The following is a 26,224-nucleotide window of genomic DNA, read 5'->3' as shown; positions in this document are numbered from 1 at the left end:
TAATTAAGTTGCTTGTGCAAATTCAGAAATATGACTGGATTTGCATGTATAACTTAAGTCGCACTATAAAGAATTCGGTGGATTTTGTGCAATGCCCACAGCGCATATCGTGCAACACCTCTTCTGTGCTAGGAGACTGGTTATCAGTCTCTGCACACATTCATTTCATACTCTTGCCCTTAGAGTATTATATTTGTGGCATCCTGCTTTTCATCTATGTTCACACATTACCTTTTGTCTTGCTCTTTGTGTTCCTCTCAAGATTTTCAGTTGACAAGTCCTTCTCTCTCAAATTCTCAATTAGCTTCTGTGTGTTTCTCTGCTTTTTTTCTATCTGGTGACTGCTTTATGGAATTTGGTTACAGCAGTCATATTGTGAAGTTCCACGCTTTGCTGAAGACATTTTTGTTTCAATGGGCGTCTGGGTTGTTTGTGGGTGCACAACACTATGCCTGTCCCTCTTTTCCCTACCCTAAGTTGGCTCGACATTTTTGGGAACTTATTTCTCTCTTTTTGTATGCTTTAGTTCTCTTTCCTAAAATCAGTGACGTTCCTTTCTACCTTTTTCAAGGCTGCTGAGAGACAGCCGCCCCCCCCCCCCACACTCGGGCCACAGCTGCCGTCCCCTGTACTCGGACCACTACCCCACCCCACTCGGGATGGGGTTTTAATACCTTTATCTATCAAACTTGATGATCCTACCTCAGTGTCTGCAGACTAGTACTCACTCTCAGAGCTGGACCGGACCACTCATGCTGTATGCCATCTGGAACAGGGTTATTACATTACTGCGTTAAACCTGAGTCTCTCTGCTGCCGCAGTCCGCAGATCATGCCTGCTGCATTCTGCAGTGTGGAAACAGGATGTGACAGAGCCAGGAGGAGGCAGGAAGAAGAAGGATGAGGACCTGCAGTGGCACTTCAGCTTTAATGCAATAACCCAGGAAACCAATGAATGCATTGCAGCCTCCTTTCTTCATTGTAGGTATCAATGACTCAACACGAGCCGTATTTCAGCTGCAAGGCCTGCTGCAGGAATCAATACCAACTGTCTCAATGATTAAAATATTCTTCCAAAATACAAAAATGAATGCACCAAAGAAGCACACTGTATGTAATCTACCTTATCATAGTGCTGGATGTCAGCATTGTGGCTGAAACACAGCTTGCGTTGAGTCATTGATACCCACAATGAATTATTGATACCTAAAATAAATTATTGCACGACAGCATTTGCTTTGGAACTTTTGTGTCACCTTTGCTGTTTGTGTTCTTTTTTTGTTCACTTATAATAGCACACCCTCTTATGCAAATAGTGTGCTCTATTGGGAAAGAGGGTGCACTGTTTCAGAAAGAGTTTGCAGTATTTCCTGATAGTGAAATCATCATGCATGCATGAACCATTACACAAATTATTTTTATTTATTTATTTTATTTATTAGGATTTATTTACTGCTTTTTTGAAGGAATTAATTCAAGGTGGTGTATGCAAGAATAAGTCGAATCATAAGCAATAGACAATTACAGCAATAAAAATATTCAAACAATAATATAAAGTATGGCATTAAATTACAATGCCAACACAATGCACAATAAAACATTCTAATAGACAGCATAGGGTGTAAGCAAAGATGGGGCATATAGGTAGATAAGATAGAGTAAAAGGAGTAAGAAAATAAGGGACCCTTTTATAGAGCGGCAGTAAGCCCAATGCATGCTTACTGCTCGCTCTTTTGGGACTACCACCAGCCCAAAATAAAATCCCCAGAAATGGCTTGCGCAGTGATAACTGTGCAATGCCTGGTTACCGCCAAGTTAGTGTGGTAGACTTATCACCACCTCAGTGGGTTGTGGTAAGGGCTCCCTATTGCATTGGCCATGCAGTAAGAGTTTTCTTACCGCATGGCCATGTGTGCCTGGAGTCTTTTTACCCACTGCAGTAAAAAAGGCCCTGGCATGTGGGAAAAATGACCCCTATTCCCAGCTCATGGCCCTTTTCCCCATAGCTTGGTAAAAGGGCCTCTAAGGGACTAGTTAAAGAGAGTTGCAAATGAGGTCAGAAAGGTGCTTGAACATTATCTTGGCTAGGGTAGGAGTGCATATGTGTGCACAGTGTGCATAGTAACATAGTAGATGACGGCAGAGAAAGACCTGTATGGTCCATCCAGTCTGCCCAACAAGATAAACTCATATGTGCTACTTTATGTATATACCTGACCTTGATTTGTATCTGCCATTTTCAGAGCACATACTGTAGAAGTCTGCCGAGCACTAGCCCCACCTCCCAACCACTAGCCACGCCTCCCACCACTGGCTCTGCCACGCAATCTCCGCTAAGTTTCTGAGGATCCATTCCTTCTGAACAGGATTCCTTTATGATTATCCCACGCATTTTTGAATTCCATTACCGTTTTCATCTCCACCACCTCCCACAGGAGGGCATTCCAAGTATCCACCACTCTCTCTGTGAAAAAATACTTCCTGACATTTTTCTTGTCTGCTCCCTTCAATCTCATTTCATGTCCTCTAGTTCTACCACCTTCCCATCTACAGAAAAGGTTTGTTTGCAGATTAATACCTTTCAAATATTTGACCGTCTGTACCATATCACCCCTGTTTCTCCTTTCCTCCAAGGTATACATGTTCAGGTCAGCAAGTCTCTCCTCATACATCTTGTAACACAAATCCCATACCATTTTTGTAGCTTTTCTTTGCACCGCTTCAATTCTTTTTACATCCTTAGCAAGATACGGCCTCCAAAACTGAACACAATACTCCAGGTGGGGCCTCACCAATGACTTATAGAGGGGCATCAACACCCCCTTTCTTCTGCTGGTCACACCTCTCTCTATACAGCCTAACAACCTTCTAGCTATAGTCACTGCCTTGTCACACTGTTTCGTCACCTTCAGATACTATCACCCCAAGATCCTTCTCCCCGTCTGTACATATCAGACTCTCACTGCCTAACACATACGTCTCTCGTAGATTTCTACTCCCTAAGTGCATCACTTTGCATTTCTTTGCTTTGAATTTTAATTGCCAAACCTTAGACCATTCTTCTAGCTTCTGCAGATCCTTTTTCATGTTTTCCACTCCCTCCTGGGTGTCCACTCTGTTACAAATCTTAGTATCATCCGCAAAAAAGCAAACTTTACCTTCTAACCCTTCGGCAATGTCACTCACAAATATATCGAACAGAATTGGCCCCAGAACCGATCCCTGAGGCACTCCACTACTCACCTTTCCCTCATCCAAGTGAATTCCGTTAACCACCACCCTGTGGCATCTGTCCATCAACCAGTTCCTAATCCAGTTCACCACGTTGGGTCCTATCTTCAGCCTGTCAAGTTTATTCAAGAGCCTCCTGTGGGGAACCGTGTCAAAAGCTTTGCTGAAATCTAAGTAGATTACGTCTATAGCACGTCCATGATTCAATTCTCTGCTCACCCAGTCAAAGAATTCAATGAGATTCGTTTAGCACGATTTACCTTTGGTAAAACCATGTTGTCTTGGACCTTGCAACTTATTGGCTTCCAGGAAATTAACTAAATAGTATGTACGTGCATGCACTTTTGGAAAAGAATGCACATTTATTGTGAAATAGTGTGCATTCTTCTATATAATGTGTACTGTTGGCAAAAGAGTGCACTCTTTTATTGGAGAATGACAACATAGGCAAAAAAACTAATAAACAAAAACCTTGGATAAAAAGTAAAGTCCCAAAAATGGCACAGGAAACAACATGAAATGAAAAGGTTCTCATTGCCCACCTCTACTTGTGGCATGGTTTGACCACTGTTGGAGGCAGGATACTGGGCTAGATGGATAATTCTTTTGTTATGTTTACTATTGCTAAGCTTCTACTGTTTATGTTAAGCTATAACTGCTATAAACCTCTTGAGTGAATCTCTTCATAAAGGTGGTTAATAAATGTAGATAAGTAAACACAAATATGGCCTGAATGTTGCTCAAAAGGCAATACAGGATTCTCTAAATTTTCCAATAGGAATACAAAGTTCTAAATTACAGAATTAATTTCATTAGTTGTGAGTTTTCTTACTGCTTTGCAGCATCCCTTGCATTATATTTAAAAAGTCCTTTAATTCTTTTGCAATGGAAAAATGTTGGAAATACAGATAATGTAAATTGGGTTTTAGCTGTAACAGGAGTAAGAACATAACGTGTTGCCTGACTAGAGAACTTGAATGGTCAAGACAAAGGTTGACAGAGTACTGGAAAGGATAGATACAAAGTGTCTATTGTTTTAATTGATCATAATACTGAATTTCCATTAAAGTTTGTCCTAAGGTATCATCCTAGTGGCTCAGGGGCAATACTGACCTTTTCCATATCACAGCACTTGGTCTTGACTCCCAACTCAGGCCTTCCACTTCCTGGGCTGACTGCTCCTGGGGCACAAGAGTGAGCCATAGTGATTGTTCAGTGGTGACATCTAATGCCCATATTTAGGACTCATGATTGCAAGGTTCCCAAAGGAGCTGTTGATGCATGGCCTCCAACTGAGGATCACCACTACAATGTCTGGCTAAAGTAAATTAGAAAGTGATATAAAAACCCCTGGGCAGCTCATGGCACCAGATCTCAGACCAGGTTTCAACTGAGCTGGAAGCCTAAGGGAAGCAGGGGGAAACTAGTGAGTCAAAACCCAAACCAAAGCAAACAAAAAGACTCAGTCCTGCTTATAATCGAAAGAGAAAAACGCCTATATTGTGACCCAAATCGGGAGATAGACGTTTATCTCCCAAAAACGAATAAAGCGGTATAATCAAAAGCCGAATTTGGACGTTTTCAACTGCACTCCGTCGCGGATGCGGACAACGTTGATGGGGGCGTGTCGAAGGCGTGGTGAAGGCGGGACTGGGGCGTGGTTATCTGCCGATCAGAGATGGGCGCCTTTCGCCGATAATGGAAAAAAAATATGCGTTTTTAGCGAGAATTTAGGGCACTTTTCCTGGACCCTGTTTTTCCACGAATAAGGCCCCAAAAAGTGCCCTAAATGACCAGATGACCACTGGAGGGAATCGGGGATGACCTCCCCTGACTTCCCCAGTGGTCACGAACCCCCTCCCACCACAAAATATGCCGTTTCACAACTTTTTATTTTCACCCTCAAATGTCATACCCACCTCCCTGGCAGCAGTATGCAGGTCACTGGAGCAGTGGACTTCAGGCAGGTGGACCCAGGCTCATCCCCCCCCCCCCCACCTGTTACACTTGTGCTGGTAAATGGGAGCCCTCCAAACCGCCCCCCAAACCCACTGTACCCACGTGTAGGTACCCCCCTTCACCCCTTAGGGCTATAGTAATGGTGTAGACTTGTGGGCAGTGGGTTTTGAGGGGGGATTTTGGGGGCTCAACACCCAAGGGAAGGGTGCTATGCACCTGGGAGCTGTTTTACCTTTTTTTTTTTTTGTAAAAGTGCCCCCTAGGGTGCCCGGTTGGTGTCCTGGCATGTGAGGTGGACCGGTGCAGTACGAATCCTGGCCCCTCCCATGAATAAATGTCTTGGAGTTATTTGTTTTTGAGCTGGGCGTTTTCGGTTTCCATTATCGCTGAAAAACAAAAACGCCCAGCTCAAAAAAAGATAAACGTCCATGTTTTTTCGAAAATACGATTCGGTCCGCCCCTTCACGGACCCGTTCTCGGAGATAAACGCCCATGGAGATAGGCGTTTCTGTTCGATTATGCCCCTCAGTGTGTCCTAAGATTTATAGTTTACATGATTACCATTCTTTACTGGTTGAAATTGTAACACAAAATGCTAAACATTTTCTGATACTATGAATATCTTAACATATTTTTATATTACTTCTATATAAAAATTTTATATTACTTCTATATAAAAATTTTATATTACTACTATTAATTTCAGGATCCTTTTACTAAGCTGTGTTAAGTGCACCTAACACAGCTTATTATGGTGTACCACAAGACATACTCAGGAATTCTGTAGTAGATGCCATTTAAGTCATGCTATTCTGTGCACTAAAACATTTTTCTATTTCTTTGTGATGGGGCATTCCTGTGCTAATCAGTTAGCACAGCTACATTACTGTGAGCTAACTGGTTAGTGCAGGATTATCACGTGAGCTCTTACTGCCTACAAAATGGGTGGTGGTAAGTGCTAATATGGTAATTTTTATTAATGGTCATGCACTAATAGTGACCTAGCTGGACATTTTGATGGCAGGTCATTGCGCATCCACAGCAGATTAAATGCCCCAGTGGCTTATGGTGGGGCAAAGCACAGGACTTAAAGGGCCAGGGCTTGGGTGCTCCTCAGAAGTGTTGATATTTGATAATAAAGCTGCAGCCTCATTTTGCCCACACCTGAACAAAGTTATTGTCTGTAATCAATAAAACTGCTACCTTGTTTTGCACAAATCTGAATGAAATTCCTTGTTGTCAGGCTGTCTGGAAGAAGTGAGTGCAGTGTGAGCCCGGACATGTGCGCTGTCTGCCTAAATTAGGGAAAACCCACACAAGGGTGTCCTAAGGCCACTTTTTGCCACAACTTAGTAAAAGGACCCGTTAGTAAAAGGGCACGTTAGTAACATGGAGGGACATTTTTGATATGTCGTCTAAATCTGACTTTGGACCTTTTGCTGACAAAGCCCAAAAATCAAGTATTGAAAATGACCATTTTCAAACAAAAAAATGTCTACCTTTTTTCATTGAAAATGACTATTTCCCAGACGTTGTTGTGCTTAGTACATCTATCTTTTTGGACCATTAAAAAAAAGGTCCATGTGAAAAATGCACAAAATCAAGCCATTTGGATAAAGGAGAACCCAGTTTTCCTAGTAGACTGACCACACAGGCATCCCAGCAGAGCAGTGGAGCACCCTAGGGGGCACTGCAGTGGACTTCACATAAATGGTCCTAGGTACACATCTCACCATTACTCCCTTATATTGTGTGGTGAGCCCTTCAAAACCCACCACTACAATAGCCCTTATGACTGCAGGTATCACCTAAAATTGGGTATAGTAGGTTTGGGGGGTTTCTATTGGGATAGTAATTGTAATAGTTAGAGTGGATTATGGGTCTGGGTCACCTTCTCTACAGTGCACTGCACCAACCACTAGGCTATTAAAGGAACCTGCTTGCTGCTTTAATAGGACTGGCCATAATATCTGAAGCTATCATAAGCTGGTATGCACTGTTTCATTTACATCTTTGTGGGTTGGGACGGGGTCAGTGACTGCTGAAAGAATACAGGGGTGTCATTCCTTTATTCCTGCAGTGGTCATCTGGTAATTTAAGGCACTTTTTTGTGGTTTATTCATTAATAAAACATGTCTAGACCAAAACGTCCAACTTATAGACCTGGATGTTATTGTTTTGTTCCACTGTGGCAGAAAAACATCCAAGTGTTAGGAATGCCCAGATCCCGCCCGTAACATGCCTCTGACATGCCCCCTTGTGAATTGAATACTTCTGACAAATTTCATAGAAATCTAAGAATTGGTTTCGAAAATACCAATTTAGATGTTTTTTTGTGAGAAAAACATCTAAATGCAGATTTATGCCACTTTTTGGACATTTTTCCCTTTTGAAAATGAGCCCCATAGTAACATAGCAGATGACAGCACATAAAGACCTGCACAATCCATCCAGTCTGCCCAGCAGTCCCATTCATTATCAATTCATGATTAAACCAACAATGAATGTGGTATAAATTACTTATATCTTTGTGCCATTTTCAGGGCACAGATCCTAAAAGGCTGCCTGGCCCTGTCTTTATGTTCCAACTGCCAGAGTTTTTACATGTAACCAGTTTAATTAAAACGATGTGTTCTACTGCATAGAATAAATGTGGCATGCATTGTTTTTATTTATAGATTTCATACATTTTGTGGAATCAACTTGCTAACACAATGTAAAATGTAAATAACACTGGTATTTGTGGTTGTTACAGACTACAGTGCTTTAATGGCATTATGTAGCCTAACGGGCTGGGAAGCCAGGTTCATAGTCCACTGCTATTTCTTATGACCTCGGGCAAATCACTTAACCCTCATTCCCTAAGGTACAAACAGAATGTAAGCCCTCTAAGTACAGGGAATTGCCTACTGCACTTCAAGTTAACTGGCTTTAAGGCCAAAATCTTCCCTCCTCTCGTTATGGCTGAGCTAATCAAATAGATTGATGGACTGAATGTTCTGTGATTTCAAATTTTAGAGGGAGACCTTTTCTTTAGGACCACTGCTGCAATGGTGCACATTAAAAAACAAGCAATTTGATCAGATTCCTTCCAAAAATCTATATTCGAAAGAACTTATATTTCAGAAGTGCAAGAGCCTTAATCATTTAGAAAACACCCTCTTATTCAAACTGGAACTATTGCAAAGCATCTTTTGCTATACAATGAAACATTTTTAGTGACTATATTACATTGTTTACAAGGGCTAGATGTACTTAAAGGTTTATTTCCTTTTGAGTATCATGCTACATTATTTTAGTATGGATTTGTTTACCACAAAATGTATACAGTAAGAAGGCTAAGGATGGGATATTTACTATTAATTAGCTACAGTCAATTCCGACTCCTTTACTGCTTTTATGATAGAATATGGATCAATGTCAGAGCTTTCTGCTCGATTTCTACAGTTGCCTTTGAAAAAAAGTCCTTAATTTTTATTTTATTTTTTACAAACTTGATAAACGACGCTTACGTTTGGTGATTTTTCAAAGTATCTGTTTGCTAGAGATACTAAGATACACTGCCGTGTAGAATGTACTATAGATATAACATGTTGTCGTTTAGATCCCAAGATTGTTACTTTTATAGGGAACTAGGAACTGAATGAAACAGACGTACTCTGAAGGCACCGACAAAGTGCACTACAGCAAGGGCAATAGCAAAGGCAGCATAATAAGGATCGCCTTGTAAAACTATCTCTGATTGTGTCTGCATTGAACACGCGATTTTATTGTTTGCGCAAGCCGCATGCCCCAAATCCATCATTATTCACTGCAATGCCCCTCTGCCTCAACAAACGTTAATGATACCTACATATGTACATATGCTTTACCAAACGAGTATGTCTTTAGAGTGCGCTGTTTCTTGCAGCATTTTCGTTTTATCTCAAAAAGCAAGATAATGCTTTATTCAAAGACCCCAAATGAAAAGATAAGTGTATTGTAATGTGCATCCATTTTTTTAAAAAATTAGAAACCGTTGCACGTAAACGCACCCGCCATATTCCTTCTTGTGAAGGTGAAACCTGCACCTTTACTATTTTACAAAAACTCTATGCATTTGCTCTTAGTAGGATAGTAACAAAACTTAAAGGATGCTTGATTCTGTCTTGCATCATTTGTCTCTGTACTACGGTATCAGCTTTTGCATTTGGCTGTTTTGCATCTTACTTGAGCTAAACGCTTCCTCGTCGAACCCTCCACCCTCCATCGATCAATAAGCGATCAACTTCTGACCGTTTCCTTCATCCCTTAATTCCAGATGTTGATAAAGGTATTTAATACCTACATCTTTGATTTTGACCAAAATAATTTAAAGGCATGCTATACAAATGCTGTACTATTATGTAAAATTGTATTAACCTAGCTGCATTATCGTTCCACTATATGCCTTTTAGCATTTATCCTCTTTTTTCCATTTTAGTTTACGTCCATCTTCCTTCTAAATTTATAGCTATCTGCCCTTTTACCTATCATCCTCTTTGTAGTCAAGGACTTTCCTAAATTAACGCAGTAAATTAGAAAATAAATGTTGGCTAAACTCGTTTGAAGAACCAATGCTGGATTTTGACACACATATGAACAAATGAAACATTTTCTACGCTTTAAAAAATATTATTATGGTTAAAATAAATCATTTTCTAGGCATTTAAAAAAATTATTATTATGGTTTAGATAGCATGTACCTATATCTCGGGAGGAGAGGAAGGTATTTAAATCTACAGGAAGAAAACTCAAGTTATATCCAGATAACAGCTCCTCTAATGACCAATCTTCTACCAAGACACCAATGTAGCACAGTTCTTAACCAACACCTTATTTAAGAACTACTAATGAGAACCAGATTATAGGCTTACCCTTGCATATCTGGAAGAGTAAGGGTCCTCAAAAAGTGCCCAAATCCGAGGCTGCCATCTCCTCCAGAAACCCCCAGGTTTTCCGTCTGGCGAGTCACTCATTGCCAAACGTTTAGTCATCTCCAGTTCCTCCTCACCATCGGCCGAATCTCCAGTGCCATCTCCATCCCCGTCATCTGTGCAGTTTTCTGGAGGCCCCCCACCAAAGCTATCCAGTGCCTCCTCGGCATCTCGGTGCTGCCTGTAAGTCATCCAGCAACAGGGCTCCACATCGGTTTCGTCGATGCCCCAGAAGGCGAGCTCCTCCTCGTACAAAGGCCCGCATACATCCGCCGGACAGTGCAGCTTGCCTGTTCGGTAATAGTTCAGGATGTGGGCGAACACACCCGGGTGGCGGTCAAAGAAAAATTCTTCCGTCTTGGGGTCGTAGTCGAAGTGGCTGTGAGCATCGGGGTCGGCGAGCCAGGCCAGCCGAGTCCCAGGTAGAGTCCGCAGGGTGCTGCGGTAGGTTTGATGTCTAGTGCCTCCTACGTTTATCACGATACGATCATTCTCGTCGCCTTGGCCCATCGCGTCTCTTAGGCATGTCGCGGATGATTGTCTGTCATCCAAACAGTCCCTGCGTGGCACATTGGCGTCTTTCTTTCCTTCAAGGCGATTTTATTTTCACTCTTCACCCCCCACAAAAAACAGTAACCTGCAAGGGCATCCAATAACAGCCTCTTTCCTGCTGCCGTTATTGGATGATTGTAGTCCCGGGGACTGGGATCTCCGGGAGAGAGGATTCGCTGCCAGGTTCGGTGGCAGAGGAGTGCTGCATGAGTCTTCGCTGTCAACCGCAGTTAATTGGAAAGCAGCGTGCCAATGCCTCGCAGCCCGTCAGTCTCCTCTGTGCCCTCTACCGCTGCAGCTCTCCCGAGACTCCTGCTCTGCACGTATCCCTCAGCAGTGCTCCAAAAAACTGGGCAAGACAAATCAGAGGAGGGGGGAGGATGTCGAGGGGTGGCGGAGGGAGGGGACAGGAGAATGAGGAGGGGAACAAGAGGCAGAACAATACAGCGCAGCGTCGTCTCCCAGCTCTGGCATCCCTTTGACTCCTTTCCGCCTTTTTCTGTATTCACCTCACAGTTGGGTGGGTTAGCTTTTTGGGATTTGTTTCTTGTTTTGGCTTTTCTGCACCACTTCAGTAAGCTCTGTTCTAGCCTACGTGTTCTCCGTGCTGCCACATGTATGATAGAGCGAGACCTGAGAAGGCGCAGAAGCTGGATGTGTGGTGCTGAAGGGACAGCTCCCTGCTCCCGGCGTTGATACTGAAAGGACAGCTCCGTAGCGATGTTCTCTCACTTGAGGCTCCGTCTGGGACCTCTTTGTTCCACTGCCCACTTTTCAAGGACTGCCAGTTCGTGCTTCGGCTAGGGTTGGATTTTTAGAACGTGGCGAGGGTAGCTGAACGCGAGGGTAAAGAGAGCAGCATTCAGAGCATACTGCTGCGGAGTCGGTCTAGGCTGCCCGATCTCTGGACATCTTGTTAGTGCGCAAGCGTGCAACGCGCTCTTTAGATCTGGCGCTTACTTCCCGGGCCCTAGCGCTGGCATGTTTAGGATTACTAATTAGAAAAAGATTCTTCTGGACTTGTAGCGATAGAATCCGTTTTAATGTGAATAGCCTGATAAAAATTCCGAAGAGCACGTTTAATGTAATTCCACTCTGTTGTAATAACTAGCTAAACGGCATATGTACTAAGAAATACACATGAAAACAGATGTAACATTTCTTAGCACGTGTTAGAAAGATTTACTTCTTATGGAGTATTTATGTACAGTGCACCTGTCTTACCGAAAGTGCCCTTAGGCAGGAGAAACTAACACTAAACATATCACCTGCACTAATGGGCAGATGATCGAAAGCCCTGTTCCAAACAGCACTCTAAAAAATAGCTCTGGAACAGCGCACAGCGTTACTGCTCCTATGATCAGAGATAATAGTATGCAAATTTAAGGACACTATTATCTCTGATCATAGGGTAAAAGTGTGGGAGGATTGTGCCTGAGCACATCCTCCTGCACTTGTTTGACAGGTCTAGGCTGTCAAAAGCCCAGTCCTGTCAAACACAGGGGCTGGAGGTCCATGGGACCACCAGACCACAAGTACCCCCACCCGAGCCAAGCAACATGGGGGCTAGAGGTCCATGTTGCTGGAGGGGGTCGGGGATGGGTTCCTGCTCCTGCGGAGGGGGGCTGCTGCATTGGGGAAATGGGGGGCCTCCTAGCATGCAAATGCATGCTGGACAGGGCTCACCATTCCTCCACAATAGTGTGCAAACCCTAACACCAGCTCCAAGTTGGTGTAGGGTTTGCCGTGGACAGCACAACAATGTTTGGCGCACTGGTCGCTGAACATTCGGGAGGAATAGGTTTAGCATGCTACTTGCGCTGAGCCCTGTTTTGCATGCATTTGCATGCTAGTTACATTCAGAGCCCACGAGCACATTGTTTCATGTGCTTGGGGGCTCTGATCATGGGGCGGTAGCAAATGCAGGTGCTAGTATGGTGCTAACGGCCTCTAGCTTCTGATCATCGGCCCATCAGTGAATTAATAGCACATAAGCTCTAGTTTTTTGGCACTAATTAGCCCAAAGTCATGAGGCCATTAGCCTAGAGGAATCCCTTTACTCTCCAACTTTTGACTGCACAGACTCCATGACTCACAAAGAAACCTCGAGCTCCACTTTCTGCCATCCCACTGAAAGACCTTTTTAACCCACCCACTCTCATGGAAAGCTTGCAGGTGAGGGGGGTCTCTTACCTTATAGTGAAAAGGCTTTCAGTGACGATTTGGCACCATCTAGTGGTGCTGCAAACTTTGACTGCATAGACTGCATGCCTTTCAAATTTTAGGGCACCTTTATTAGGCAGGGACAGATTCTAGCTGTAAGCATTGACACACATGATCCTGGAGTATATTGGGGGGGGGGGGGGGGAGAATTATGGGAAATCCTATGTTGGGAGTGGGGGTGTATGTTGTCCAGAGTGAGGGATCTCTGAAGAGAGAAAGATGAATGAATGAGTATGTGTGTGTGTATATCTCTGTGTGTGCATGCTTAACATCCCACTTTCTACAAGTTAGCACTGAAGTGGTTAGAAGTATAAACATAATATATTATATACACAAACAAATCAAAAGTAAAATAAGATGTCTGGGTTGGAGATGATGTCTTGGAGAATGTGTTGGGGTGGGACATGTCTGAGGATGATGTGAAAGGCTTAGGATACAACCTGGTTCCATTTGCACATACTGAGCTGACATGCTAGTTGTCCTCTACAGCTCCAGGCAGCACTTAAATTTCACACACCAGAAGGGGCTAAAGTGAGGTGCTGGGATGATGCATGCTAAGCACAGATTCGATAATGGCAGTTGTGTGTGAATACTAGCCGAAGTCTACATTTACATCCTGTGTTATTCTACAACTCACAAACCTAACTGCCAGACATGCCCTGAACCTGCCCATGTCTCTCTTAAGTTCATGTCCCCCTTAGAGTTGTGTTCTGTGGAATTTGAGCATGTAACTGATAGAATGCCAACAAAGGGCAGTTAAGCATATTACTGCCAATTAGTGCCAATTTACACCAATTATAGCCAATAATTGTTAACTCTGATTAGCATCTAATTACACATGCAACTGAACTTATTCTACATGGTGTCTGGAAAAAACGGGACCCTAACATTTTTCCAAATAACCCGAAAACATCTTACTGCAGCAGAAACTTTTGCCTGAAATTTGAGACATTTCTAAGTAGTTTATTTTTCAACAGGACGGAGCTCCAGTGCATCAACATGGGGATGATCAAAAGCAAACGCCGGCACTAGAGGCTGTTAGCGCCATACTAGCGCTGGCATTTGCTACCACCCAATGATCAGAGTCCCTGAGCACATGAAACAACGCACTCGAGGGCTCTGAATGCAACTAGCATGCAAATGCATGCAAAAGAGGGCTAAACATATTCATCCCCAATGATCAGTGACTAGCGCGCTAAAGATTTGGTCGCTGGCTGCGGCAAAACCTACGCCAGCTCTGAGCTGGCGTTAGGGTTTGCAGATCATTGGGGAGGAATGGTGCATGCTAGCAGGCCCCCATTCCCCCCAACAAAGCAAACCTGAAGACCCCCCCCCCCCAGCGACAGGGGGCTGGAGATCCGATGGACCTCCGGTCCCCCCTACAATCCCCCCAGGTTCAGGGAAGGATGGAGACCCCCATAACTCCCCTCAACATTTCCAAAACAGTCCCTGGTGGCCCAGTGGGTGACCAACCCCCCCCCCCCCCCCAGCGACAGGGGGGCCGGAGGTCTGCTGGACCTCCGGTCCTCCCGACAATCCCTCCCCCAGGTTCAGGGAGGGCTGGAGATCTGTTGGGTCTCCAGGCTCCCTAACCCCTGCAACAAAGGGTCCGTGGTGATCCAGTGATCAATCCACCTATCTACCCCCCTACCCCTCTACTTTGTGGGTTGGAGGAGGGAGGTAGCCTGCCTCCCTCCTCTTCCTTCGATGCTGCAAAATGGTGGCACTCAGCCCTGCCCAGCTACTTAGCTTAGGTACAGATTGTGCAGAACCAAAGATCTTCTTCCTGCAAAGTTCTTGTCCACTGCAATACTTTTTTCAAAAAAATCACTCCGTGCACGACATAAGAACAAAAGAATCACTGTTCATCGATTTTAGAATCACTGTTCATCACATTGTGAACCGGACAGGGTGTTTTTCCTCCCTGGTTTTGCTGAAAAATCAGTTTCCCTGAAGACGCCACTAGTCTGGCGAAACATGGCCCATGTAGGGAACTAAAATCGATGAACGGTTTTTCTTTTGTTCTTATGTCTTGCACGGAGTGATTTTTTTGAAAAAAGTATTGCAGTGGACAAGAACTTTGCAGGAAGAAGATCTTTGGTTCTGCACAATCTCTACCTAAGCTAAGCAGCTGTTATTCAATATTTTTTTGAACATCAGTTTTTTTTAACATCTTTTTTTGGATATTGTCCATTAATTAAACATTATGATCAGGATGGAGGTAGGATGTGCTATGATGTAAATGTGGTGTCCCTGCAAAGCTTGGACTTTTAGTCCACAGCAATACATCAAAAAAACTGAGCACAACAAATAAATATTTATACAATTTTATTGAGCTTTTTACAAAAAGTAATTATGTATACAATATGAGTAAATGAGAACATTTTTAATACTTTAAAGTTTCAATTAGGGTTTCTGTTATAGTTTGCTAATTTTGTAATTTAAGATAGCCTAAATGTTGTTGATCTTAGTCATTATAAGGTCTTTTCCTCCCTTTTTAAAATAATATATTCTCCAAGGACAAGCAGGTTGCTTGTTCTCACATGTGGGTTGACGTCCGCGGCAGCCCAGGAATCAGATATTTTGCAAGCAAAATAAACAAAAGGTTTTGCCAGAGAGTTCTGGAGTGCGAATTGCTCGCACCGTGCATGCGCGGACGACTTCCTGCCCATCGCACGAGCAGGTACCTCAGTTCTTTTTTCTCTGCGGTTAGGTGCGGCAGTGTTTCCGCCGCGTTCCGTCAGGCCCAGGAAGAGAACTACTCTTTACGACTGACTTTAGCTTTATTTTTCACGTTTATTTCCTATCTTTTAAAGAATTTTTTAAAAAGTAGTAGTTTTCCCTTAGTTTTCTTGTTTTTTTGTCCACCTTTAAAGTTTCCTTTCTTTTTCGACGCGACCTGCCTTTGGGCCATGCGGTCGGATTTATTCCCTTTTTTTGTGCCTTCTTTTTTAGCACAATTGTGTCGTTTGATTTCGCCGAGGCCGTTTTTCCTTCCATGTCATCGAAGACACCCAGCGGCTTCAAACATTGTATTCAGTGCAACCGGACCATCTCAGGTACAGATACCCATGCCTGATGTATCCAGTGCCTTGGGCCCGACCATAGCCCAGCCGCTTGTAGTCTGTGTTTTCCTATGAAGAAACAGACCCAAGCATCTCGAGAAGCCCAATGAGAGAAGCTTTTTGGGGCTCAGTCTGGTCCTTCGACGTCAACATTGACATCGGTACCGAGGTCGTCGACATTGACAGGAGCATCGACGTTGGGAGCAAGGGTAATGGCTGCTCAGAGACCAGTTCACACTGGGAGCAGTGAGGCGTCGAGTGAGGCGTCGAGTGAGGCGTCGAGTGTGTCTCCACCTGCCATGAGGCCTCCTGTTATGCAGGCCCCCCCGGGACCGCCCTTCATCGGACCCAGCCCCGAGGAGACGTGAGGATTCCTTGTCTTCCTCATCGGTACTGGGGAGTCTCGATGACGAGCAAAGAAGCACCGTCATTATAAGTACATACTGTAAGTAATGCCATACTGGGAAAAGACCAAGGGTCCATCGAGCCCAGCATCTTGTCCACGACAGTGGCCAATCCAGGCCAAGGGCACCTGGCAAGCTTCCCAAACGTACAAACATTCTATACATGTTATTCCTGGGATTTTGGATTTTTCCAAGTCCGTTTAGTAGCGGTTTATGGACTTGTCCTTTAGGAAACCGTCCAACCCCTTTTTAAACTCTGCTAAGCTAACCGCCTTCACCACATTTTACGACAATGAATTCCAGAGTTTAATTACACGTTGGGTGAAGAAAAATTTTCTCCGATTTGTTTTAAATTTACTACACTGTTTTTTAATCGCATGCCCCCTAGTCCTAGTATTTTTGGAAAGCTTGAACAGACGCTTCACATCCACCTGTTCCACTCCACTCATTATTTTATATACCTCTATCATGTCTCCCCTCAGCCGTCTCTTCTCCAAGCTGAATAGCCCTAGCCTCCTTAGTCTTTCTTCATAGGGAAGTCGTCCCATTCCCGCTATCATTTTAGTCACCCTTCGCTGCACCTTTTCCAATTCTACTATATCTTTCTTGAGATGCGGCGACCAGAATTGAACACAATACTTAAGGTGCGGTCGCACCATGGAGCGATACAACGGCATTATAACATCCTCACACCTGTTTTCCATACCTTTCCTAATAATACCCAACATTCTATTCGCTTTCCTAGCCGCAGCAGCACACTGAGCAGAAGGTTTCAGCGTGTTATCGACGACGACACCCAGATCCCTTTCTTGGTCTGTAACTCCTAACGTGGAACCTTGCATGACGTAGCTATAATTCGGGTTCTTTTTTCCTACATGCATCACCTTGCACTTGCTCACATTAAACGTCATCTGCCATTTAGCCATTTAGCCATTTAGCCGCCCAGTCTCCCAGTCTCGTAAGGTCCTCTTGTAATTTTTCACAATCCTGTCACGAGTTAACGACTTTGAATAAATTTAATTACCTCGCTAGTTACTCCCATCTCTAAATCATTTATAAATATATTAAAAAGCAGCGGTCCTAGCACGGACCCCTGAGGAACCCCACTAACTACCCTTCTCCATTGTGAATATTGCCCATTTAACCCCACTCTCTGTTTCCTATCCTTCAACCAGTTTTTAATCCACAATAGGACATTTCCTCCTATCCCATGACCCTCCAATTTCCTCTGTAGCCTTTCATGAGGTACCTTGTCAAACGCCTTTTGAAAATCCAGATACACAATATCAACCGGCTCCCCTTTGTCCACATGTTTGTTTACTCCTTCAAAGAATTGAAGTAATTGGTCAGGCAAGATTTCCCCACACAAAAGCCGTGCTGACTCAGTCTCAGTAATCCATGTCCTCGGATGTGCTCTGTAATTTTGTTTTTAATAATAGCCTCTACCATTTTCCCCGGCACCGACGTCAGACTCACCGGTCTATAATTTCCTGGATCTCCCCTGGAGCCTTTTTTAAAAATGGGCGTTACATTGGCCACCCTCCAATCTTCCGGTACCACGCTCGATTTTAAGGATAAGTTGCATATCACTAGCAGTAGCTCTGCAAGCTCATTTTTCAGTTCTATCAGTACTCTAGGATGAATACCATCCGGTCCAGGAGATTTGCTACTCTTCAGTTTGCCGAACTGCCCCATTACGTCCTCCAGGTTTACCGTGAAGTCAGTAAGTTTCTCCGACTCGTCCGCTTGAAATACCATTTCCGACACCGGTATCCCACCCAAATCTTCCTCGGTGAAGACCGAAGCAAAGAATTCATTCAGTCTCTCCGCTACGTCTTTGTCTTCCTTGATCGCCCCTTTTACCCCTCGGTCATCCAGCGGCCCAACAGATTCTTTTGCCGGCTTCCTGCTTTTAATATACCGAAAAAAAATTTTACTATGTTTTTTTGCCTCTAATGCTATCTTTTTTTCGTAATCCCTCTTGGCCTTCTTTATCTGCACCTTGCATTTGCTTTGACACTCCTTATGCTGCTTCTTGTTATTTTCAGACGGTTCCTTCTTCCATTTTCTGAAGGCGTTTCTTTTAGCCCTAATAGCTTCCTTCACCTCACTTTCAACCAGGCCGGCTGTCTTTTGAAGTTCCGTCTTTCTTTTCTAATTTGCGGAATATGTATGGCCTGGGCCTCCAGGATGGTATTTTTGAACAGCGTCCACGCCTGTTGTACAGTTTTTACTTTCTCAGTTGCCCCCCTAAGTTTTTTTTTTACCGTTCTTCTCATTTTATCATAGTCTCCTTTTTTAAAGTTAAACGCTAACGTATTTGACTTTCTGTGTACAGTTACTTCAAGGTCGATATCAAAACTGATCATATTATGGTCACTGTTATCAAGCGGCCCCAGTACCATAACGTCCCTCACCAGATCATGCGCTCCACTAAGGACCAAGTCTAGAATTTTTCCTTCTCTCGTCGGCTCCTGCACCAGTTGCTCCATAAAGCTGTCCTTGATTTCATCAAGGAATTGTATCTCTGTAGCGTGTCCCGATGTTACATTTACCCAGTCTATATTTGGATAATTGAAGTCACCCATTATTATCACATTGCCCATTTTGTTCGCGTCTCTGATTTCTTTTATCATTTCTGTGTCTACCTGCTCATCCTGACGAGGCGGACGGTAGTACACTCCTATCACCGTTTTTTTCCCTTTTATACATGGAATTTCAACCCACAATGATTCAAAGGTGTGATTTGTGTCCTGCTGAATTTGTAATCTATCTGAGTCAAGGCTCTCGTTAATATACAATGCTACCCCTCCACCAGTCCGGTCCACCCTATCACTACGATATACTTTGTACCCCGGTATGACAGTGTCCCACTGGTTATCCTCCTTCCACCAGGTCTCAGTAATGCCTATTATATCCAATTTTTCATTTAGTGCAATATATTCCAACTCTCCCATCTTATTTCTTAGACTCCTAGCATTTGCATATAGACATTTCAGAGTATGTTTGTTGTTCTTATTTGCATGATGCTTACTACCTGACACTATTGATTTGACATCTTTTGTCTGATCTTTAGTTGTATTTAAGTGCACCTGGTCTACCATGGTCTGTTGTGCAACCTCACTATCCAGAAACCCTATCTTCCCTGTTTGTGAGGTATCTTTGCAAGATACCTTTTCCCGAACCATGCGCTTTTGAGCGACTGTCGGCCTTCCCCCCATTTCTAGTTTAAAAGCTGCTCTATCTCCTTTTTAAATGCCGACACCAGCAGCCTGGTCCCACCCTGGTTAAGGTGGAGCCCATCCTTTCGGAATAGGCTCCCCCTTCCCCAGAATGTTGCCCAGTTCCTAACAAATCTAAAACCCTCCTCCCTGCACCATCGTCTCATCCACGCATTGAGACTCTGGAGCTCTGCCTGTCTCTTGGGCCCTGCACGTGGAACAGGTAGCATTTCAGAAAATGCTACCCTAGAGGATCTGGATTTGAGCTTTCTATCTAAGAGCCTAAATTTGGCTTCCAGAACCACTCTCCCACATTTTCCTATGTCATTGGTACCCACATGTACCAAGACAGCGGACTCCTCACCAGCACTATCTAAAATCCTATCTAGGTGATGAGTGAGGTCCGCCACCTTCGCACCAGGCAGGCAAGTCACCAGGCGATCCTCACGTCCACCAGCCACCCAGCTATCTATATGCCTAATGATCGAATCACCAACTACAACAGCTGTCCTAACCTTTCCCTCCCGGGCAGCACTTGGAGACATATCCTCGGTGTGAGAGGATAGTACATCCCCTGGTGGGCAGGTCCTGGCTACAGGAGTACTTCCTACTTCACCAGAGTGATGCTCTCCTTCTAGGAGACCTCCCTCCTCCAAGGTAGCACAAGGGCTACTAGACTGGAGGTGGGACTTCTCTACAACATCCCTGTAGGTCTCCTCTATGTACCTCTCTGTCTCCCTCAGCTCCACCAAGTCTGCTACTCTAGCCTCAAGACACATGGACGGGAGCTCCAGGGCGTCGAGAGAGTCAGCATCCAAGAAACGTCGGCGCCGAGAGAACCGCTCCCCCTCGACACAGGATGTGCTGATGCATCGGTATCCTAGCAGCCTGGTACCTGCTCCCAAGCCTCCATGGATTCTGACACCGCCTGTTCCACCAACCCCACAACCTTCTTCGATGGCAGCTCTCGACGAGTGCATCCGGGCCTTGTTTCCAGAACTTCTGGAGGGACTGCTACGTCAGTCAGCTTCGGTGTCGGGGGTGCTTGTGCCTTCTGTACCATTTACTGCAGCGGTGTCTGGCCCTTTACCTGTTGTGAGGTCCCCAACCACGATGTCACCTGCCACCTAGGTCGACTCCCCTTCGACGTCGGTGGAGGGAGCTTCAGCGCAGTCGGACCAGGCATTGGCCTCTCGACATCGCCACAGAGGACATCGTTCCTCGGTGTCGAGGCAGGCCCAGTGTCAAAGCACCTTAACTCAGGTTTTATCCGACACTAAGCAGGAGGCAAAATCACCCAACCAGGACTGGGCAAACAAGCAAGGCAGGAGAAGCTGTAGACAGGCAAAGCTGGAACAACCAAACTGGAGCCACAGGACTAGAACTAAAGCAGTAGGCAAGCAGGGAATAAGCAGGACAGAGCAACCAGTCTTCACCTGTGCTTGACCACCGTTCCCCAGGGGTTGAGCTACCAGGTGCAGGCGGTCGGCAGGACTTACTGGACTAGACTGGACCAACAGGATTCTAAACAAGCTTGACTAAAACAGGGTTCATGGACTTCTGAATTCAGGAGACTCAGACAGGGTATAGGATACAGAAACAAGCTTGACTGAAACAGGGTTCAGGATTCTCACACAGGATACAATGTACAGAAACAAGCAAGGCAGAAGTGCTCCTATCAGCACCAAAAGGGTAAAGCAGGTGTCACGTCTCAAAGCAGCAACTAGGTTTGTGAGCCCTTGGGCCACTTCCAAGGAGCGGCAGTGGCAGGCAAAACCACCCCAACCAGCACTGGGCTAACACACACACAAAGCAGGGACTGCAGACAGGGGTAAGCAAAGCAGGAACACACTGGACAAGAACACTTGGACTGGAACACAGGACTGGAGCAAGGCTTCACCTGCACTTGACCACCCTTCCCCAGGAGTTGAGCCCCTGGGTGTAGGTGGCCGGCAGGACTTACCGGACTGGGCAGGAACTGGATACCAGCAGGAAACACACAACAGAGTCAAGACTACAAGCTGCCAGGCAGCCACTAAGACAGAAACACAGACAGGAGGGAGTCAGGACTAAAAGCTGCCAAGCAGCCACTAATAAAGAACACAGACACAAGACAAGGAAATGCAGACCAGAAACAAGACTAGGAACTAAACAATAAAACCAAAGCTAGCTACACACAAACAAACAAACAAACAAGAACCAGGCAAGAACTCAGAATAAAACTGGACTAGGTAGAAGTGCACAGAGCATACCCACATACCAGAGACCTTAGACGATGCAAAGGCAAACACAGAAATTTCTAGGTGATTAATAAAGCCCATCAGCACCTGAGGCTCAGCTGCTGCAATCTCAAGGCAACTACGGGCGCTGTTCAGGCACAAACAAGAAAGACAAGTCTGTCAGCCTGGAAGATCTGGACCGGGCTGGGCTGAAGCCTGGAATGGGTAGGGACAGCAAGACAGTCTATGGCAGCCACCGGTTCTGGCCACCAGAGGGTGAGGGGAGCACAAACCAAGAAGCAGGCAGAAAGCATACTGAAGCACAGAGTGGCTCAACATACACAGGTGCAGCACAGTGGAAAAATCAGAGCCAAGCTGGAAGCAGCCAGCACACAAAGACAGAGACAAAGCTAACTCAGGAAGAACAGACAAAAGCCAGCTTAGAAGCTGACTGTCAGAAATAAGGTAAGCCTGAGAGGGGTCATGACCACAGACGAGACAGCAGGGAAGCTAAAAGGGTAAAGCTGGGAAGCATACAAGCTTAACTGCATACAGACCAAACAAGAACTAGGCAAGACATACAAGCAAGAAACAAAGCAAGGCAGAAGTGCTCCTAACAGCACACCAAGGCAGAAGTGCTCCTATCAGCACCAAAAGGGTAAAGCAGGGGTGCCATGGCAGAAGTGCTTCTAACAGCACACCAAGGCAGAAATGCTCCTATCAGCACCAAAAGGGTAAAGCAAGGCAGAAGTGCTTCTAACAGCACACCAACTAACCTTGACCTTTGGCGTTGCAAAGGCCCAGATGAAAAGGCCAGGTGCATAATAAAGGCAATTACAAGTGAGGTCACAGGTAAGGGTGCTGCTTAGTTCCAAACCACCCAAGCAAGTTTGGCAAGCAGGAAGATCCGAACCGGACTGGAATGACTTCTGAAACATGCTTTGAAAACAGCAAGAAAACAGTCTATAGCAGCCACAGGGTATGGCCACCAGGGGGCAAAGTGAGTACAGACATGGAAAATAGTCACAATCGTGACAAACATGTTCCACCAGGGGAAGAAGGGCTGGGTTTCTATTCCAGGTACTTCCTTGTGCGAAAGAAAACAGGGGGGATGCGTCCCATCCTAGACCTAAGGGCCCTGAACAAATTTCTTATCCGAGAAAAGTTCAGGATGGTTTCTCTGGGCACCCTTCTTCCCATGATTCAAGAGAACGATTGGCTATGGTCTCTGGACTTAAAGGATGCTTACACACATATCTCGATTCTTTCAGCTCACAGGAAGTATCTTTGATTTTGGCTGGGAACACAGCACTTTCAGTACTGTGTACTGCCCTTTGGTCTGGCGTCCGCACCCAGAGTGTTCACAAAGTGTCTGGCAGTAGTTGCAGCATCGCTACACAGACTAGGAGTGCATGTGTTCCCTTATCTCGACGATTGGCTGGTGAAAAGCACCTCGAAGGCAGGCACTCAGCAGTCCATGCGAATGACTATTCAGGTGGTAGAGCTACTGGGGTTTGTGATAAATTATTCCAAGTCCCATCTCACCCCAGTTTAGGAATTGGAATTCATTGGAGCTCTGTTGAACACAAAGACAGCTCGTGCTTATCTTCCCGAGGCAAGGGCTGACAACCTCCTGTCCCTTCATGTCCTTAGTATGAGCGTCTCAACAGATCATGGCTCGGCAGATGTTGAGACTCCACATGACCTCCACAGTTCATGTAACTCCCATGGCTCGTCTGCACGTGAGATCAGCTCAATGGACTCTAGCTTCCCAGTGGTGCCAAGATATAGGAGATCTAGAGGATGTGATCCAACTGTCCACCAACTTACAGAATTCTCTGCAGTGGTGGACGATTTGGACCAATTTGACCTTGGGATGTACATTCCAAATTCCTCAGCCAGAAAAAGCGCTGATGACAGACGCATCCCTCCTGGGGTGGGGAGCTCATGCCGAAGGGCTTCACACTCAAGGAGCTTGGTCCTTTCAGGAAAAGGATCTTCAGATCAATCTCCTGGAATTGTGAGCGATCTGGAATGCTCTAAAGGCTTTCAGAGATCAGCTATCCAACCAAATCATATTGATACAGACAGACAATCAGGCTGCCATGTACTACACCAACAAGCAGGGGGGCACCGGATCTCGCCCTCTGTGTCAGGAAGCCGTCCAGATGTGGGTTTGGACTCGCTGTCACAGCATGCTTCTCCAAGCCACTTATCTGACAGGCGTAAACAACAGTCTGGCCTACAGGTTGAGCAGGATAATGCAACCTCACGAGTGGTCACTGAACATGGACGTTGTCTGCAAGATCTTCCGAGCATGGGGCACCCCCTCGGTGGATCTTTTTGCCACTCAGATCAATCACAAGGTCCCTCAGTTCTGTTCCTTGCTTCAGGCCCATGACAGACTAGCGTCAGATGCCTTTCTCCTACATTGGGGGACAGGCCTTCTGTATGCGTATCCTCCCTTACGTCTAGTGGGGAAGACTTTGCTGAAACTCAAGCAAGACTGTGGAACCATGATCCTGATTGCACCCTTCTGGCCGCACCAGATTTGGTTCCCTCTTCTTCTGGAGTTGTTCTCCGAAGAACCGTGGAGATTGGAGTGTTTTCCAACCCTCATCACTCAGAACGAGGGGTCGCTTTTACATCCGAACCTCCAGTCTCTGGCTCTCACGGCCTGGATGTTGAGAGCTTAGAATTCGCCTCCTTGGGTCTTTCAGAGGGCGTCTCCCGAGTCTTGCTTGCATCCAGGAAAGATTCCACGAAGAAGGGTTACTCTTTCAAATGGAGGAGGTTTGCCGTCTGTGGTGACAGCAAGGCCCTAGATCCTCTTTCTTGTCCTACGCAGACCCTGCTTGAATACCTTCTACACTTGTCAGAGTCTGGTCTCAAGACCAGCTCTGTAAGAGTTCAACTTAGTGCGATTAGTGCTTATCATCGCCGTGTAGAGGGTAAGCCTATCTCTGGACAGCCTTTAGTTGTTCACTTCATGAGAGGTTTGCTTTTGTCAAAGCCCCCGGTCAAACCTCCACCGGTGTCATGGGATCTCAATGTCATTCTCACCCAGCTGATGAAAGCTCCTTTTGAGCCAATAAATTCCTGCCATCTGAAGTACTTAACTTGGAAGGTCGTTTTCTTGGTGGTTGCTACTTCAGTTCATAGGGTCAGTGAACTTCAGGCCTTGGTAGTGCATGCACCTTATATCAAGTTTCATTACAACAGAGTAGTCCTCCGCATGCACCCTAAGTTCCTGCCGAAGGTGGTGTTGGAGTTACATCTGAACCTGTCAATTGTCTTGCCAACATTTTTTCCCCGTCCTCATACCCGCCCTGGCGAAAGCAGTTTGCATACCTTGGACTGCAAGAGAGCATTGGCCTTTTACGTGGAGCGGGCAAAGCCCTTCAGACAGTCTGCCCAGTTGTTTGTTTCTTTTGACCCCAACAGGAGGGGAGTCACCATCGGAAAACGCACAATCTCCAATTGGCTAGCAATTGCATTTCCCTCACTTATGCCCAAGCTGGGCTAACTCTAGCGGGCCATGTCACGGCTCATAATGTTAGAGCCATGGCTGCGTCAGTGGCTCACAAAGTCAGCCTCCATTGAGGAGATTTGCAAGGCTGTAACGTGGTCATCAGTCCACATATTCACATCTCACTACTGCCTTCAGCAGGACACCCGACGCAACAGTCGGTTTGGGCAGTCGGTGTTGCAAAATCTGTTCGGGGTTTAGGATCCAACTCCACCCTCCTAGACCCATTTTTGTTCTGTTCCAGGCTGCACTCTCAGTAGTTGTTTATGGTTTCAGGTCAATCTATGTTATGTCCTCGCCATTGCGATGTCCAGTTGACCAATGTTCATTGTTTTGAGTGAGCATGGGTGCTAGGGATACTCCACATGTGAGAACTACTACTACTACTTGACATTTCTGCTTGTCCTCGGAGAACGTGAAGATAATTATCTGTAGCAGGTATTCTTCGAGGACAGCAGGCTGATTGTTCTCACAAACCCGCCCACCTCCCCTTTGGAGTTGTTGTTAGTTTATTTGTTTGCTTTTTGGTTTAACTGAGGCACACGCTCGTGCGATGGGCGGGAAGTCGTCTGTGCATGTGCGGTGCGCGCAATTCACATACCAGAGCTCTCTGGCAAAACCTTTTGTTTATTTTGCTTGCAAAATATCCGATTCCTGGACTGCCGAGGACGTCGACCCACATGTGAGAACAATCAGCCTGCTGTTCTCAGAGAATACCTGCTACAGGTAAGCATCTTCGCTTTATTCATAGTCCTATATTTCCATATTTATTTATTTATTTGTTGCATTTGTTTCCCACATTTTCCCACCTAACTGCAGGCTCAATGTGGCTTACAATGTTCCATCATGTCATTCGACATTCCGGAG

At 45.3% G+C, this 26,224-nt stretch overlaps 1 protein-coding gene across 5 annotated transcripts in view; it reads right to left on the bottom strand.

The window, feature by feature from the left end:
- KCNC1 (potassium voltage-gated channel subfamily C member 1) overlaps nucleotides 1-10,666 on the bottom strand; it is a 434,047-nt gene extending 423,381 nt beyond the window's left edge. For 4 of the 5 annotated variants that reach the window (XM_030201085.1, XM_030201086.1, XM_030201084.1 and 1 more), the window contains exon 1: nucleotides 10,085-10,654. In XM_030201085.1, the coding sequence (XP_030056945.1) occupies nucleotides 10,085-10,654 (570 nt within the window). Of the gene's footprint in view, nucleotides 1-10,084 lie in introns of all 5 variants that reach the window. The other variant, XM_030201087.1, reaches the window with a different exon arrangement.
- Between the last annotated feature and the right edge of the window lie 15,558 nt (nucleotides 10,667-26,224).

This window comes from Microcaecilia unicolor, chromosome 4 (genome assembly GCF_901765095.1).
Source record: "Microcaecilia unicolor chromosome 4, aMicUni1.1, whole genome shotgun sequence".
NCBI classification, from domain to species: Eukaryota; Metazoa; Chordata; class Amphibia; order Gymnophiona; family Siphonopidae; genus Microcaecilia; species Microcaecilia unicolor.
The sequence above is the reverse complement of the archived record's forward strand: the minus strand, read 5'-3'. Positions and strand labels throughout refer to the sequence as shown.